General features: G+C 41.5%; 1 protein-coding gene across 2 annotated transcripts in view; it reads right to left on the bottom strand.

Annotated features, from left to right (window-relative positions):
- PATJ (PATJ crumbs cell polarity complex component) overlaps positions 1-17361 on the bottom strand; it is a 159203-nt gene that overhangs the window by 126454 nt on the left and 15388 nt on the right. For both annotated transcript variants that reach the window (XM_075181788.1, XM_075181789.1), the window contains exons 8-13: positions 13173-13403; positions 12735-12834; positions 9661-9749; positions 8863-9004; positions 6666-6800; positions 35-108 (exon numbers count right to left, since the gene is read on the bottom strand). In XM_075181788.1, coding sequence (XP_075037889.1) covers positions 35-108; positions 6666-6800; positions 8863-9004; positions 9661-9749; positions 12735-12834; positions 13173-13403 — 771 coding nt within the window. The remainder of the gene's footprint in view (positions 1-34; positions 109-6665; positions 6801-8862; positions 9005-9660; positions 9750-12734; positions 12835-13172; positions 13404-17361) is intronic.

Here is a 17361-nt window from a genome sequence, read left to right as displayed (position 1 = left end):
CCCACCAGTCTTTTCTTAGTGTCTCTGTACATACCATGACCTGATAATCAGGACCAAGACCTTCCTCCCACTTCGCCTTCAAAGCCTCGGACTCAGCAGACAGGGGCGCTAGGAAACAAGGTATATGTACATTTCATTTATTTTACATAGAACATCTGATGAAATCCAGACAAACTCCTCCTGGAGAGGACAGAAAGAGCCACTAAAACCTACAATACAGGGTTGGATTATATAAAAGAAACCTTACTACCTGTAGATACGCCAAGTGTCTCATTGAGATTGTTAAACCAACATCACAAAACCAATGGACAGCTCAACCTACTGTTGTCGGAAGAGGCCGGATCGGAGGATATTCCTACTTAAACACTGTAACAAGTTGGATCCATTCATACACTGTGCACTGACATCACGTACAGGTCCCATGATCTGTATCAGTGTGACAGGAGCCCCCCATCATTCCTCTGTGCTGTTGGGCACCCTGCTTCTTTCACCATCTAATTGTTAGTCTTTGGTTCCCTCCTCACATGACACTGCCCATTTTCCCCCTCACTTACAGAAACAAATGAGTGGACAACGCCTCCCACAAGATCAGCACTCATGTCCTGAAATAATCTGTGCTGCTGTCATCATTGCAATGGTTTGACTGGCTACACATTGTTCTATTCCCACCCACTTCAAAAATGTGGTTGTGTGTGTGAACAAGCCACCATCCCTGTACTCCCCAGACCCCAGGGGAGGGTCAGGGGGGAAATCGAAATATGCATTGTGTGTGTTGTGACAAATGGCTGAGAGAAAATTATAAGTAGTATGTACATGATTGATATGATTATAAGTCCCACATCTAGAATGTCTACTATGGTGTGCCTGCGTATAATATATAGTAATACATACGTCTAGCACAGAGGGGGAAATTTAATTAGCTGCAATATTGTTGAGAACATCGCGACTGAGTATTTTTACCGTTTCTGCAGTAAAAATCTACCGTAATTTTTCCTCGCACCTCTATGGGGTACAAGGAAAAATCAGCAAAGATTTCTCTGAATAGGTGCGAAGTGTCTCTGGAAATGACACAATTTAATTCCCCCCCAAAGCGTTAATTCCAAGTAGGAAAGTAACAGTATTACTCATACTTACCAACTTTACAATGTTGGTGTCCGGGAGGCTGCGGGGGAAGTGGGCGTCATGGGGGGGCGGGCCTCCAAAATCCACGTCATTTTGGACCCGCCCCCGTGACGTCATGACGCAAACAGCGTCATTTGACAGCGGGGGGCGAGGCCAAACGCCGCGATTCACCAGGAATCGCGGCGTTTGTGACCTAATTCTGCCTACTTCACTAGGAAGTGGGCAGATCCAGGATTTTGCCACACTCGCCCGGGAGACTCTCGCAAAATGTGGGAGTCTCCCGGACATTCCGGGAGAGTTGGCAAGTATGGTATTACTGGGTAAAATTGTCACTGCCTTTACGAGTGGTTAATTAATGTGATGAGTTATTAAACGTTCAAATTATTTGCCTTGCAATTAGCCACCCTGTTCCACTGAGAAACAATCATGATAAAACTTCTCTTTAATATGTACTTGCAGCAAACAAGTCAGTAAAATACTACAAACAAAATAGTATCTATTTTATATTGAGTAAAATGTTAGGGGTGCATCAACTATCCCAGGCTGGGACAACCCCTGTCTCTCCATATGCGACACAAGACCAGTCCCAGCAGACCACTGCCAGCTATTGGCTGACTGTCAGCTGGCAAAACATGCTGGGGCTTGTAGATTCACAAGACCTAGACAGAGTCCATGTGCCAAAGTACAGTACAGCAGATAAACTAAAACATTATGGAAGAAATCCACAGTAACTGATTATTACCATTTATTTATATAGCGCCACTAATTCCGCAGCGCTGTACAGAGAACTCACTCACATCAGTCCCTGCCCCATTGGAGCTTACAGTCTAAATTCCCTAACATACACACACACACACACAGACTAGGGTCAATTTTGTTAGCAGCCAATTAACCTACCAGTATGTTTTTTGGAGTGTGGGAGGAAACCGGAGCACCCGGAGGAAACCCATGCAAACACGGGGAGAACATACAAACTCCACACAGATAAGGTCATGGTCGGGAACTGAACTCATGACCCCAGTGCTGTGAGGCAGAAGTGCTAACCACTGAGCCACCGTGCTGCCCACAACCAGATGCAATTATTTATGTTTCTAGCAAATTTCCATCGAGTGATACGAGTTACAACAATTTTTCTTTTACACAGCTACCCGCACACTAGTTATTTTCAGCGTTGCCAGCACAGGTGTACCGTGGCAGTAAGAGATTGATACGAGAAATCAGGATTCCTTTCAGCTTTTCACGCAAAACCACATACCAACTATGGCATTTAAAGGAATGGAAACCTTTTCATATTTTTGTAATGGATACAATTGATGTGACTGAAAGGCTGGAAAAAAAAAATAGAAGACGATCACTTGAATTGCATCGCTATTAGTTTCTAACAGCTGCATAACCCCACCGGGGATGGGGGTGAAGTAGGCACCTGACAAGACGTCATTGTTATCACATGACCGTATCAATACAATCACAGACATTTATTTATACATTTGGCAGCTATAAAGTCTTGTCTGGTTTAATTAGGAGAGGGAGGTAACCGGACACCTGTTATAAGCACCAGTTCTAAACCAGTCTTCCGTAGGATCTTAACTACACTGACATCTAGATCTCTTCAGCTTTCTTACATGACAGTAATACTGCTTTGGTTGCATTAGTAAGACAATTTGACAAGGCTAGATTGCCCAGAGTGACTGGCTGTCCTGCGTATGACCCCAGGCAGGGGCTTAGTGCAAGTCTAATGTTCCTACTTAAGTAATATTTAGCTTGGATAAGCTGCGGCACTCCTCTCCCCATTTGCAAACGACCATTGAAATAAAATATTTCTTCTCGAGCCTTCGATATTGTCACAAGAACTGGGGGCTCGCGGGAACGTTCATTAGCAGCGACACATCCCATCTGTGCAGGTTCGTTGATCTAAATCAAACGCACGCAAAACACATAATAAACTCCGACGTGGGCCGTCATGCAGAATAGGCCATACAAAAGTAAAAAGGGGGGGGTAAAGGGCACAACGTTCTGTAAAGCGTTTGCAAAGACACAAAAGCAGGCAGCCTTGAATGGGATCAAAAATAAAAACTCCGTAGATCATCAAAAATGTTTGTGTGGGATCAAAAATCTACAGCTCGGCTCATTATATTGCATTTTTTTTTGCAAAAATAAAAAAAAATCCATTAAAATGTGTACACAAGACAGTAAGATGAAAATAAGTTCTACATATGGACCAACGTCAGTACTAAAGTATCTGCTGTTGCTGACTAGGAGAGAAAATGACTATTTAGCTCAAAACTGATGGGACGGTGTCGTACATAGGACCTGCTGCTCCCTATTTTTGAGCATTCATTAGATTATATTATTTATGACCAGATCATGCTGTTTTTTATGCTATGTCTGCATATGTTTTCCACCCACAGCCTAACCACGAACAATTTCTGGATATGTTCAAACTTTAGCATTGAAAGAAGTTTATCTATGTGAATGAATGATCATTGCTATATAAAAGCATCAGCATCCACAAATATTTTTTTACATGACAGATAAGGAATTTCTGGGTTTCTTATCTGCGGACATGTGGGCTCCCTCCACCTTCAAACCTGCCTGGATCTGTGGGAAGGACATAGAAGTCCATAGATGGTTCAGTGGTTACAGCGTTGGGATCATGAGTTTGATTCCCAACCTGGGCCTTATCTGTGTTGGGTTTGTACATTCTCCCCGTGTTTGCGTGGGTTTCCACACTCCAAAAACATACTGGTAGGTTAATTGGCTGCTGACAAAATCAACCCTAGCCTGTGTGTGTATTAGAGAATTTAGACTGTAAGCTCCATGGGGCAGTGATGGATTTGAATGACAAATATTCTCTAGTGGCGTTGATAGGGCTGTGTACAGGGGAAACACTGGGGTGGGGGTCGGCTTATTTATGTCTCTAGACTGTAAGTTCTCCTGTGCAGGATACTCTACGTCTGCACCTCCTTTGTCTACCATCAATTAACTGGTCACGGTTTTATGTTTAACTTATATTTGTGTGATTTTTATGTTTTTTAAGTTTCATAAGTATACTACTTATATTTGTACGTGTGTGGTGCCCCAAAGCCCTATTAAAACAGCACAGAGGAAGTGCATAAACGCTAGAGGCTGAGGGAGACACAGTGGGAATGACAGTTGACAGTTGAACTGAAAGTACGTACCCAGGAGGATGTGCAGGAAGGAGGAGTGTGTGATATAGCAATAAGAAAGGGGAAGCTGACATGAGAGATTTATCTGCTGCTGGAATTGGCGACATTGCCAGCACACACGGCTGGAGAACGGCTGGAGACACACAGTGGGGCGTCCAACACAGTTTCCACGAACTGCAGAACCTTTTCAAGGTGAAATCCTAGCCTGCAGTGTACTGCACACACCCCAGCGTCAGAGGGAAGAGTGATGAGAGAACAGTGCCATCTTGTGACTGAATTGATCAACAGTCCTGTGTTTTGTTATAATCTTTAACACTGCCTACAGTTTAACATCTACCTTTTAGAGAGAAAGTACAGAGACTTAATCGGGATTATTAATCCTTCTGGAAACCTCTGCAGGATATTTAAACACTACAAAATTCCTGTGCACAGTTCAACCCAGGACTGAGTGTAAAATATGGTAACGTTACCAGGAATAATATTGGTGCACCAAATGTTTTAGATGAATGTTAATGTTAAGTGATTTACCTAAAAATTGATTTATTGATATTGAATATGTTATCGCTATTGTGCCTTATACTCACCAGGTGTATATTATATGTTAAATGCTATTGTGCTCTATGCTGATCAAACGATTATTTTGTCATTACCATTGAGCTGAAGGGGTCAGTGGCGCGGTGGCCAAAATTATCCTTACCGCATTCTTAATAAACCCAAGTTGTTTAATCAATCCTTGTCCCTTTCATTGAAGTATTTATCTCCTGACCACCGAATATTCGAACAGAAAAGAACCTGACTCGTGTCTGGAGGACAAGGTAAGGGAAGGAAATCCCATCCGTCTCGACCACCACACGTGTATACCTTATATTGGTAATTTGTACTTGTATTATTTGTTATTATGTTTAATTTGTATTTGTGCGACGTGTGTACTGACTGTCTGGTGCTGTGGAATTTGTGGTGCTTTGCAAAGAAACGATGATCACGAGGTCAGTATTAAACACAATGCTCATTTATAATTACTGGTTCTACTCAGGGGCAGTTACCATTTTTAAATAGCCTGTTTCCTTAATACAGAGGAGACGTGTGGCCCTGGAGATCTGCGAGTTAGAGAAAGTAAGAGCTACCGTGGGAAACAGAAAAGAGGGATCTAGGCCCACCTAGAAAGCTATTAATACACAGTATATCATCATCATTCTACATAAACGCTTCTGAAAGGCTTAAAACAAGTACAACTTCTCCTCGCTCCGATACAAAGTTTCCAAACGCTTTCCTCCAAGCAAACGTTATTCTGACAATTTTCCCTGTTACAGACAAAGTTGAATCAGGGCTGGAATTAGCACTAGGCTCAGTAACATATGTCTAGAACAGGGTTTAGTGTGTCTATAAGCTCCAATGATCTAACACAAACTCAATGTGGATAATTACTAGTTAAGTAGATTACTTCTAATTAAAAAGGTAGCTCTAGCTTCAGAGCTCATCGATACCTTTTGCTGTGTTGCAAAATGTGTGAGAAAATGGCTCAGGAATTATGGAAGACTAGGTGGTAAACTTATCCAGCTGTGGGTTTGAAGTGGAGATGTTGCCTATAGCAACCAGATTCTAGTTATCATTTATTTAGTACATTCTACAAAATAACAGCTACAATCTGATTGGTTGCTATAGGCAACACCTCCACTTTTTCAAACCTGCAGCTTGATAAACTTACCCCCTAGGTATCTAGACATACTGTATGTTGTGCAATGATACACCAGGGGGGGTGCGCTGCAGGAAAATTAAAAATGAGTGTTTTAGTGGGTTAATACGGCTCTGAGATTGCTCAACACTGCCCACAGCCACTAGTAAGTTAATCAATCGTGATCATAAGCGCACCAAAAACTCCTTGACACGTGCAAAGATCTAAACATCCAGGTCAGAGTTTGACACGTCGCTATGTCAGTTAGCATTGCTGTAAGGCGGTACTAGGTACCATTTCTGGATAGGATGCTGCTTCTGTGCGTTTCCCCCAGGTGCCAGAGTTTCTTCTTACATTCCAAAGACATACTGGCCCTGGCTGGCTGTTTGTGGTAAGTAAATTAGATAGGAAGCTCCTTTGGAGCAGGGACTGATGCGAATCAAGTTCTCTGTTTGTACAGTGCGGAATCCTGTGTTGTTACTATATAAAGGGATAATGATACTAATAAGTGGATGACAATGGGAAGGAGGTCTCGCTTCCTTGGAATTTGGAGGACTCCAACATCCTCAGTGCCGATGGGTTTCACTGTACATCCTAACAGGTTACATTTTGTTAAAGAGCCTACACATTTTAATACAGTAAGTTCAGTTCAGAGTTTTCCCAATATAATACAAAAGCAATAATATCTTTTTATATTAATTTACCTGCTCTCCGTTCATTTCTGTGGTTTTCCACTTGCTCCGGGTTCCCCGTGTTGTACGAGACACCATCAGGGACCTCGCCGGTTGCAGCCTTCGGCGGAACGGCCGGCAACGGAGGCGGCTGCACAGCTGGTCCTTCTAAAACACACAAAAAGCCAACAAAAGATGTAAGAGTAAGAAAGCAATACCTCCAACACCACAGAACAAGTTTATTAAAAATGAAAGAAATAAAGAAGTAAAAAAAAACAGACTCCTGGAAAAATCAGTCAACACGACAAATGCTTGTTCTTTGCAGAGGATCAGGTAAAGCTAATTAGCCAAACACGCAGTGCTGTACCCACAGCTAGGCACGCACCTCCATGCTGTCTGAAGCACGGCTGCCGTGGACCACAGGGACCGCGTTGTTGAGGCTGATCAGCGAAACATGTCATAAAACGAACAAGTAAACCTCTGGCGGATTTGTGGGACACAAAACTAGACAGTGATTGGCTTCAATCCCCCTCCAGCACAATGCAGAAGTAGAGAAGAGACTCTTTGTTGTATTAGAAAAAAAAAATCCTGAAAGGCCTGAGCCAATTAAATAAACACTACGGCAGGTTGCAGCCATCGAGTGTTACATTGTAACTCAGAGCTTAGAAAAAGTATCAGCGGCTGATCCATTATGCACAGACACCGCAACTTAATACAGCAAAAGAGAACTAACCCCCCCCCCCCCCCTCGTCCCAATAAAAATAATCTGAGAACATATTTACATACCTTCTAAGCTTTACAGAACACATTCACCCGTTATTATTGTGCCTAGGGAAATAGCTCCCGTCTCGTATGACTAGCTAAAAAATCTGTCACTATAAATCAGTGATGGGCCACATGTGGCCCTCCGAGCCTTCACCTGCGGCCCCCAGATCCAGAGGCGCACACAGGGGGGGTTTCTGAGTCTCTAGAAACCCCCCCCTGCGCTAACTAAGTGGGCACTGTTTTATACAGCAGCCGCGGCGCTGTCAAAGAAGCATCCGCGGCGGTGCTGTATTGTATACAGCACCGCCGCAGACGCTTCTTAGACAGCGCCGCGGCTGCTGTATAGGACAGCGCTGGCGAAACGGGTTGTTTTTTTGTTTTTCTTTTGGGGCGGCAATCCCCCCCCGACAATCCTCCGTGCGCCGCTGTGATCCTTCCTGCTTTTATTGTCAGATTTGTTAGTTATAGCTTGTAACACTTGTGTAGACTCCCTGCTGATATGTTAATACAAATAGGGGTCTCTTTCTGCGATTAAATTGTTTTATCTTACTACTGAGATGAACGGTAACAAACGGCCCTATTGATTGTTAGAGGGCCGCCCATATGCCCCCCGAAGTGTATCAGGCTGATGACGGATATAAAGAATCCTTTTCTGTCTGGATAAGAGGTTTGACCGTATTTCCCATCAAGCACGGTGTAGACAATATGGATTCTGGGACAGCTCTGTAGCCCATTAAATATTGTGGAGTAAAGGTTGCAATTTTTTTCCCCCCTATATTTGGATATCATCAATCAATATTAGCCCTACCAAACAAGATTAAAACCTCCAATCCAGATTTTTTGCAACAATATTTATTTATTTTTTTAAATCATTTTTTATTTTTGACCAAAGTTCGAGCACATTCTCATTATCCATCTTCATTAGACCTGTCAAATTGATGCGGGAAGCTTACAGTGTCAAATACACCTCTATATGAAACAAAGTTCATACACGCTTATTTATATTGTTTTAACACACTAACTTTTGCTACTTCCCAAAATCTGCTGCCTCAAGGTTATCCCATCCCTCCCCATTACTGGACATTGGTACGTACCAAAATCTGTGCTTTATTTTTCCAACGGACATACCCCAAATAACTCCATGAAGTCTGTCCGGCACATTAGACCACTCAGGCACGTTGAGTAAGAGTTTGTATGGGATTTTCTATTTTACATCACATAGGGAGGGACAGAAGCTATGGTACCTATATGACTTATAAGTGTGCAGCCTCCTAGGTAACGGATGTGCAGGTTGGTGGATTCAATCTTAGAAGACAGACTAACAAGGACACGGTCACTGGTTACCAGCTGCAAGCGGCAATTTGTTTATTAAAAGAAATAAAACAAACCTCCTACATTGAAAAAAACAGGGAACATTTCAGGGTTTAGTTAGGGCTTAAGACCATAAACAGAATAATATTCCCACCTGTGAGTGGCGAGCTCGCCAGGGTCGCTGGCGAGGACGGCACTTTACCCCTGGATAGAGTGAGGTGGACAGTTTGCCCGGTGTTGCGTAATGCCGCCACAACTTCCTGATTGGACAGTCCCTGGATGTTCACTCCATCCACCTAGAAAATTGAAGTTAACACTTATTCTGGTACCTTTCAAATTAACACAGAAAGTAAAAAGGAAAAGAACGGTCATTTATGGTCTCACTGATAATTAAACATTATGGATATTAAACGATCTGTGACCTCTATAACATCCTCATGTCTTTATACGGTCATAGACCACCTGGGCGACTTATAATAACATTATAACTTACAGCAGGGGGTACAATATCCCATATATACTAATTACATTACTGTTTTATGGCAGACTAGTAATTCATAATCGTTCCTTTATTTTTAATTCTCTTTATATCTTAAAAAAAACAAAGTTATTCACCAGACTGTATGATAAATACAATTTTATAGTATTGCCTCCAAAACATTTTAGTTAGTGTTGTGGGCGGAGACATGCAAATCACTCCTTAGATGAACATTTGTGGTTGGTCAGAGAAATTAAATTGTTTCAACAGATGGCCCATTGGTATAACTTATTACAGGTTATTACAGAAGTCCTAATGGATTTCTGTCATTTTACTGCAAGTTGTTTTGTTCCTCTCAGCATCCATTGTACATACGTTAAACAAGGTGTCAGATATTACGTCACATTTTCCTGAAAACACAATGAAAGAAAAAATAAATAAATAAAATTAAAAAAATTAAAAAAATGTACTAACAGCCACTATTCTGTCCTGAACATGAATACATCCACTTTGGTCTGCGGCACTTCCGGGAATTATGCCCTTCACGAAAATACCAGAAGAACCTGAAAAACAAATGAAAATGAACATTAGCTCCACCAACTCGACTCCTACACCCCAGCTGATAACAAAAATATTAGCAAATCATTAGAGTGATTGCGTTGACGTATGCATGAGATTATATATATATATATATATATATATATATATATATATATATATATATATATATATATATATATATATTTATTTTTGCTTTTCCGTAGTATATAATGACTCCATGGAAATTTTTTTATTTTTTTTTCTAAATAAACCACCCCACAAATATTATTATTAATGATAACAATAAATAAAAAAAGCTAATGGGTTATCATGCACAGTTCAGAAGAAAATCACCCTATACTGTGGTCCTCCATGATGCATCAAGCCATTAATGACGCAGATCCCGGCAATGCAGCCGGCCAAGCTACATTGACAAAATACTTTCCTGGGACAGCAGGAGGTAACGGAGACGACCTTCTCTCTACAATGCGAGCAACACAACAATTCTGCTAATTGGAGGGGAAAGGAGGGGGGGGGGGGGGTTCCAAGTTGTATTAGTTGGATAGTTCTAAGTGATAACGGCTGGCAAACAACCACAGTCATCTGCAACAAACAAATTTGAGCTGGTAGCAATCAGATAAACAATGTATGACTGGATCCTGCTCTGCACAAAGAAATGTGTTAAAGAAAAGTAGTTGTAGTGCTATATTTCATCCATAAGGCAACAAAAAGTTATAAAAGCAAAAACACAACAGAAAAAAAAACCTTATGACCTACAAATACTGAATACAAATCATTCATAATGCACCAAACTGTCACCCATGAGTCGACCCACCATCATTTCATTAAAAACCAGTGACATCACATAGGACCTCCAGAACAGATATTAAAGATACACTGGACAGGCACCCATAAAGGCTGATCTGTGTGTATATGTTGTACCCATTACATTATTAGCAAACCATCTTGTTATCAATTGGGGAATAGGATTTTTTTTTTCTTTTTTAAGTTAAGAAATTGCATCAATGTTTCACAGGAATGTTACATGAGCAGAACCAAACTGGATGACGGTGGAGGTTGGATAGGAAAGACATTTTCATTTTATCATGGAATGCCAAGAGTATGACACACAGTCGTGCAGGACGAAGGGCCCACCTTGGACTAACAAATGGTCTCAAGGAACTGGCAGCATCAACAGATGAAAACTCCCAAACCTGGGCAAGTCTGTGCACTCTGCTGCATTGTCATGGGGGAAGGGATAAAACGAGAAGAGATAGGTGGACAACCTGTTATCAGTGATATTGTTTTAAAAAACATAATAAAATAATAAGGGAGAAAGCAATATGTCAAGCACAAGGGGGGGGGGGGGAGATAAAAAGCATATTTGCAATTTCAGTTATTTTCACATAATAGTAATAATAATAATTATAAATCAAAAATAAAAACATGTGTGTTGCTCAGGGTACTTGCACCGCTCAGGGTACGAAGATGCCGAAAACTCCAAATCTGGATATTCAGTAACTAACAATATTAGACCTCAGTAGTTAGGGACCACACTTTCCCAAAACCTTTTGAGACCCTTTGTGTTTAAATAAATGACATTTCGTGATTATATTTTTCCCCTGAGGGGGGTGAAGGGACACGGAGGCCAGCCAACGCAAAGCTATGGATTATCGGGGGAAAAAAATAAAATAAATAAAAAACTACACATGGAGTGACCAATAATCCTGACCCATTATACCGTACAGGTACATTTTTGGATCTGTAGGGATCTTAACCTGCAGTAGTAAGTGAAAAGCTGTAAGCTCTTCAGACCAGAATCTGGCAGTGGCTCAAAAATCGCATCAGGAACATCCATCTGCGAACAGAAACCCTAAAACAACCAAGGAGGCGACTTGATGGACTACGTAGATCTGCACGAGTCTCTTGTTAGCTGAAGGGGATTCACAAATGTCATCATAGCCTCCGTCACCAAGTCACGCCATACATAAAACCCATATAGATCTGATATTTGGTGGATGAGGCAACTTTGGCATTCATTAGGTGGTTTAGGATCCCAAAATCGATACCTCTGAGTTTCTCCAAACAACGCCCCAGCAGGGAATAGCTAGTGATGCCTTGAGTTTGACCACCAAACTGAAGACAGGACATGAGCTGGAAATATCAGAAAAAAGCTGAACAAGGCAAAGTGTCCTTTTCTGGAGGACGGGCACTTCAAGGTCAACCAGATTGTTTAAAATTGGGATATTTCATAAAGGTAACTCCTAAAAATGACCAGTGAATTTATAAGATAAATTTCCTCATTGACCAGTTATAATAAAATAAAAATTCAGATTACACTATAGTGTCTACACTAACATGCAGGCATCATTGTTTACATAATAGTTGTGAACCGCACCCTTCGTAATTGGTAAAAATGTGAGATAAGAGGTTATCTATGGATCAGACAAATTTGCCTTGACCTTAGAAGATAAGCTGGAAAAGGATTGGTCTAAAATGTATTCAAGAAAAAAACACAAAAAAAACCAAACAAACAAAACAAAAAAGTTCATCTAAACCTTGTAGCAGTATAAAAAGAGAACACATGCCAACATGTTCTGAATCTGTCACTTTTCTCCCATTTACGTACAGGAGTCATTGCATTAGGAGCAGAAAAGGAAGGAAATATACAACAACAACAAAAATAAAATATAGAAACCCAAAAAAAATTAACACGTTGCAATAAGCACGATACTTAATCAGCAGCTCAGAAAATTCAAATCTGTGGACTGAGCCAACATTCATGGGGGTCACTAGGACCCAGGGACTTCACTGAGGCACAAAGTACCAATCGATTCGCTAGGATGACATCACTGATTCCTAGTGAATCGATTGGCTGCATCATTATGGATGTTGGTCCAGCCCACAACATGGCTCCTCCCACTGTGTGGAGTTGACCGGTGTCTAAAAAATTATTTGTTTTAGGGACCATATCATTTAAATAACATTTTTGCCAAAAGGAACCTTACCGCCAGTGCTTCCACCGACATAGCCTACAATGGTTATACCGAGGCTCTGACCTTCTTCTTTGGTAAGTGTCACATCGTACTGATTGCTCTCAGCATTTTCCTGGAATTAGAGAAGATTGCCATATAGGTTATAGGAGGCCAGGGCAGTTAATGTTACAGACTAGCATAAGGCGGAGTGAGGAGCGGAGACAGTACAATTATCCGTACTGGTTTCCACCAAGTGCTACAATTTAGAACATGGCAACACTGACACAGACCATTAAGATAACAAACATATAAGAGGACAATAAAGTACGGGGTGGTCTTCATATCGCGGTTTATTATTTCAGAGTTCTCTGAGCCAACATAGACCCCTTCCAAACGCAGTCATGTGCCAAACTGGCCGCGGCACAATCTCAAACAGAAACCCAAATGGAAAAGTGAAATTCTGGTACTTACAGCGTTGTTACTTTTGTTGTCTTGAGGAGGCAGCGACCCCACTGGCAATGTGGCTGGCGGAGGTGGTGGGGGCGGCCTGACAGGGAGCTTACCCTGAGGATGGCGGGCAACCACCATCCGAACAGAATTCCCGCAGTTCCTCAATACCTGAGCCACCTGGTCGCTGGCCATTCTTTGGACGTTGGTGTCGCCAATTTGCAAGATGTAATCTCCAGTCTTCAGCCTTCCATCCTACAAGTGCGACATCCGATATAATGTTACACTCTACACAACACTAGCCGTTTATACAGATTCCTATAAGAAATTGACAGATCTCTGGCATTGGTTTTTCTTCTTTGAGACTTCTAGAAATTGTAATGAAACATAATTAACTCTGTCTTCCCACAAACGGAGGGAAATGACACCACCAAAGCAAGCGCCCCATCATCCACCACGACTCCCTGCCTGGAGTTTAAACGTAATCTTCTTCTGAAGAAGATTGTCATAACTACAGTGATCAATATAAAGACCATCCGGTTTCCTGTAATGGCATAAAGGTCAAATACAGCATTAGTGTATTCCAGCCAAGCAGCAACATTTATAAATGGCCCATCAAACCCTCTCAGCTTTATTTTACTTTATACCAAATGTATTAATTTTTGCCTGTTACTCTTTTTATTGCAGTCTACTGATGTGTAGATATAGGTCACAGGTCTCTAGGTTCAATCCACAAAATGCAACAGGTGCCCTTTAAGAAGAAGGAAAATTATATAATAATATATCTATATATATATCTATATCTCTATATATCTATCTATCTCTATCTATATTTATTGTAGAATCCAGGGAGCAGCTGAAATTTTCTTTACAAACTGCTCGCCCATTCTACATATATTCAGCAGCTATAAGAGGATTCTTTGACATTCGTTATATGGAAAGGATTCTAGTTAATGAAGACATTGTAAAATACATAAAATATATTAGTACCGGAGATTAATATCGGGTTTTATTCAACATGAGTTCAGGCAAAATTAGCTATTTTTTTTCTACTTTCATGTTTTCTTTTAATTGAATCCCAATTTTCTAGCGCGCCAGTCTGAGCCGCTTAAACGCCTTATTTATCTCCAGAGCTAAATTGATGAGATCTATTTATTTTTGCAATTAACCAGCCATAAACCCCTTTAAATTCCAGCAGCGGTCCTCTCCATCCAGATAGTATATGGTCACAGTTACAGCCAATGTGTTTTAAATTAAAAAGGCAAAAACGTTTCGAATGAGCTCTTCGTGGCTGAAGGGGATTTGAGTGCAGGGCACAGGGACCGGCGTATATCATGGGATATGGGATACAGTCCTGTTATGTTCTAGAACACAAATTGTGAGGTGCCTTAAAAGTAATCATTTCAAATGAAAGCCATCTATCTTCACATAAGAGAATGCAAACAATTATCATTTAAAAAGGCATAATCACTATCTGTAAGTAACACTATTAGTTACTTGTATATTGGAGCTATACATCGAACCTCTGTTCATTGCAACTTCTGAAATACCACAGTAATGTAAACAAAATTATATTCTGATAAATTACTTATTTTTGAGAATATAGGATGCTCATCTTGTCCTGAAGGATAAAAGGATGGTATTCCCATTTCATAGAAAATTACTGCTTGGAGAATCCAAAACAAATTTCAAACACAATTTATCATTAGATATTGGGGACAATGTTAGTTATTGTATCAAGCTGTGAGTTTCCGTTTGGTGTGAAAAGTGGAGATGTTGCCTATAGCAACCAATCAGATTCTAGTTATTTTGTAGAATGTACTAAATAAATGACAGCTAGAATCTGATTGGTTGCTATAGGCAACATCTCCACTTTTCAAACCCGCCAGAAACTCGCAGCTTGATACATTTACCCCTTGGAGTGAACAAACAATATTTCCTAATTACGATAATAAAGGAGTTTGATTCTGCCCATGGGGCCCTATCTGTGTATGTATGCTTAGCCCATGTATGCATGGGATTCCTCTAGGCGTACAGTTTCCTCCCACACTCCAAAAGATCTGGTGTAGATAACAAATATTCTCTGTACAGAGCTGCTTAATATGGTGGCATGATAGATAGGGTAGACAAGCGGGACCCAGGGCCGCCGAGAGGGGGGGGGGGGGGGGGGGGAGAGCGGGTACATTTTACCCGCAGGGGGGGGGGGGGGGGGGGAGGGGGTATTCGTTGGTGGGGGGAGCTGGAATAAAAAAAAAAACAAAAAAAAACCGATACTCACGTGGTCGCGCGGCGCCGTGTCCCTCCTCTCCTCTTCTCCATTCACACTGACTGCCGGGCGTAACGTCATCAAGTCACACCTATCAGTCAGTGAGGAGCGCCGCAGCCAGCATGAAGAAAGAAGACAGAAGAGGAGACAGAAGAGAAGAAAAGAAAAGAAGTTGACAAAAGGTAAGTAAAGAAACGGAGAGGCAAGGGGAGGAAAACAGAGAGGGACAGTACTATAAAGAAAGGGGAGAGGGGAACAGAGGAGGAAAAAAAAAGTGGGAGAGAGGAACAGAGGAGGGAAAAAAAGTGGGAAAGAGGATCAGAGGAGGAAAAAAAAAGTGGAAAGAGGAACAGAGGAGGAAAAAAAGTGGGAAAGAGGAACAGAGGAGGAAAAAAAAAGTGGGAGAGAGGAACAGAGGAGGAAAAAAAAAGTGGGAGAGAGGAACAGAGGAGGAAAAAAAAAGTGGGAGAGAGGAACAGAGGAGGAGAAAAAAAAGTGGGAAAGAGGAACAGAGGAGAAAAAAAAGTGGGAAAGAGGAACAGAGGAGGAAAAAAAAGTGGGAAAGAGGAACAGAGGAGGAAAAAAAAGTGTGAAAGAGGAACAGAGGAGGAAAAAAAAGTGGGAAAGAGGAACAGAGGAGGAAAAAAAGTGGGAAAGAGGAACAGAGGAGGAAAAAAAGTGGGAAAGAGGAACAGAGGAGGAAAAAAAGTGGGAAAGAGGAACAATAGGAACAGAGGAGGAAAAAAAGTGGAAAGAGGAACAGAGGAGGAAAAAAAAGTGGGAGAGAGGAACAGAGGAGGAAAAAAAGTGGAAAGAGGAACAGAGGAGGAAAAAAAAAGTGGGAGAGAGGAACAGAGGAGGAAAAAAAAGTGGGAGAGAGGAACAGAGGAGGAAAAAAAAAGTGGGAGAGAGGAACAGAGGAGAAAAAAAAGTGGGAAAGAGGAACAGAGGAGGAAAAAAGTGGGAAAGAGGAACAGAGGAGGAAAAAAAGTGGGAGAGAGGAACAGAGGAGGAAAAAAAGTGGGAGAGAGGAACAGAGGAGGAAAAAAAGTGGGAAAGAGGAACAGAGGAGGAAAAAAAAGTGGGAAAGAGGAACAGAGGAGGAAAAAAAAGTGGGAAAGAGGAACAGAGGAGGAAAAAAAAGTGGGAGAGGGGAACAGAAGAGAAAAACAAAGTGGGAGAGGGGAACAGAGGAGGAAAAAAAGTGGGAAAGAGGAACAAGAGGAACAGAGGAGGAAAAAAAGTGGGAAAGAGGAACAATAGGAACAGAGGAGGAAAAAAAGTGGAAAGAGGAACAGAGGAGGAAAAAAAAGTGGGAGAGAGGAACAGAGGAGGAAAAAAAGTGGAAAGAGGAACAGAGGAGGAAAAAAAAAGTGGGAGAGAGGAACAGAGGAGGAAAAAAAAAGTGGGAGAGAGGAACAGAGGAGGAAAAAAAAGTGGGAGAGAGGAACAGAGGAGGAAAAAAAAGTGGGAGAGAGGAACAGAGGAGAAAAAAAAGTGGGAAAGAGGAACAGAGGAGGAAAAAAGTGGGAAAGAGGAACAGAGGAGGAAAAAAAGTGGGAGAGAGGAACAGAGGAGGAAAAAAAGTGGGAGAGAGGAACAGAGGAGAAAAAAAAGTGGGAAAGAGGAACAGAGGAGGAAAAAAAAGTGGGAAAGAGGAACAGAGGAGGAAAAAAAAGTGGGAAAGAGGAACAGAGGAGGAAAAAAAAGTGGGAAAGAGGAACAGAGGAGGAAAAAAAAGTGGGAGAGGGGAACAGAAGAGAAAAACAAAGTGGGAGAGGGGAACAGAAGAGAAAAACAAGTGGGAGAGAAGAACAGAGGAGGAAAAAAAAGTGGGAGAGAGGAACAGAGGAGGAAAAAAAGTGGGAAAGGGGAACAGAGGAGGAAAAAAGGTTTGGGGGCTATTGAATATGGGGTGAGTTTAGGGAGAATGAGGTCTATTTATTA

The sequence above is a fragment of the Mixophyes fleayi genome, chromosome 8, assembly GCF_038048845.1.
Source record: "Mixophyes fleayi isolate aMixFle1 chromosome 8, aMixFle1.hap1, whole genome shotgun sequence".
Taxonomy (NCBI): domain Eukaryota; kingdom Metazoa; phylum Chordata; class Amphibia; order Anura; family Limnodynastidae; genus Mixophyes; species Mixophyes fleayi.
The sequence above is the reverse complement of the archived record's forward strand: the minus strand, read 5'-3'. Positions and strand labels throughout refer to the sequence as shown.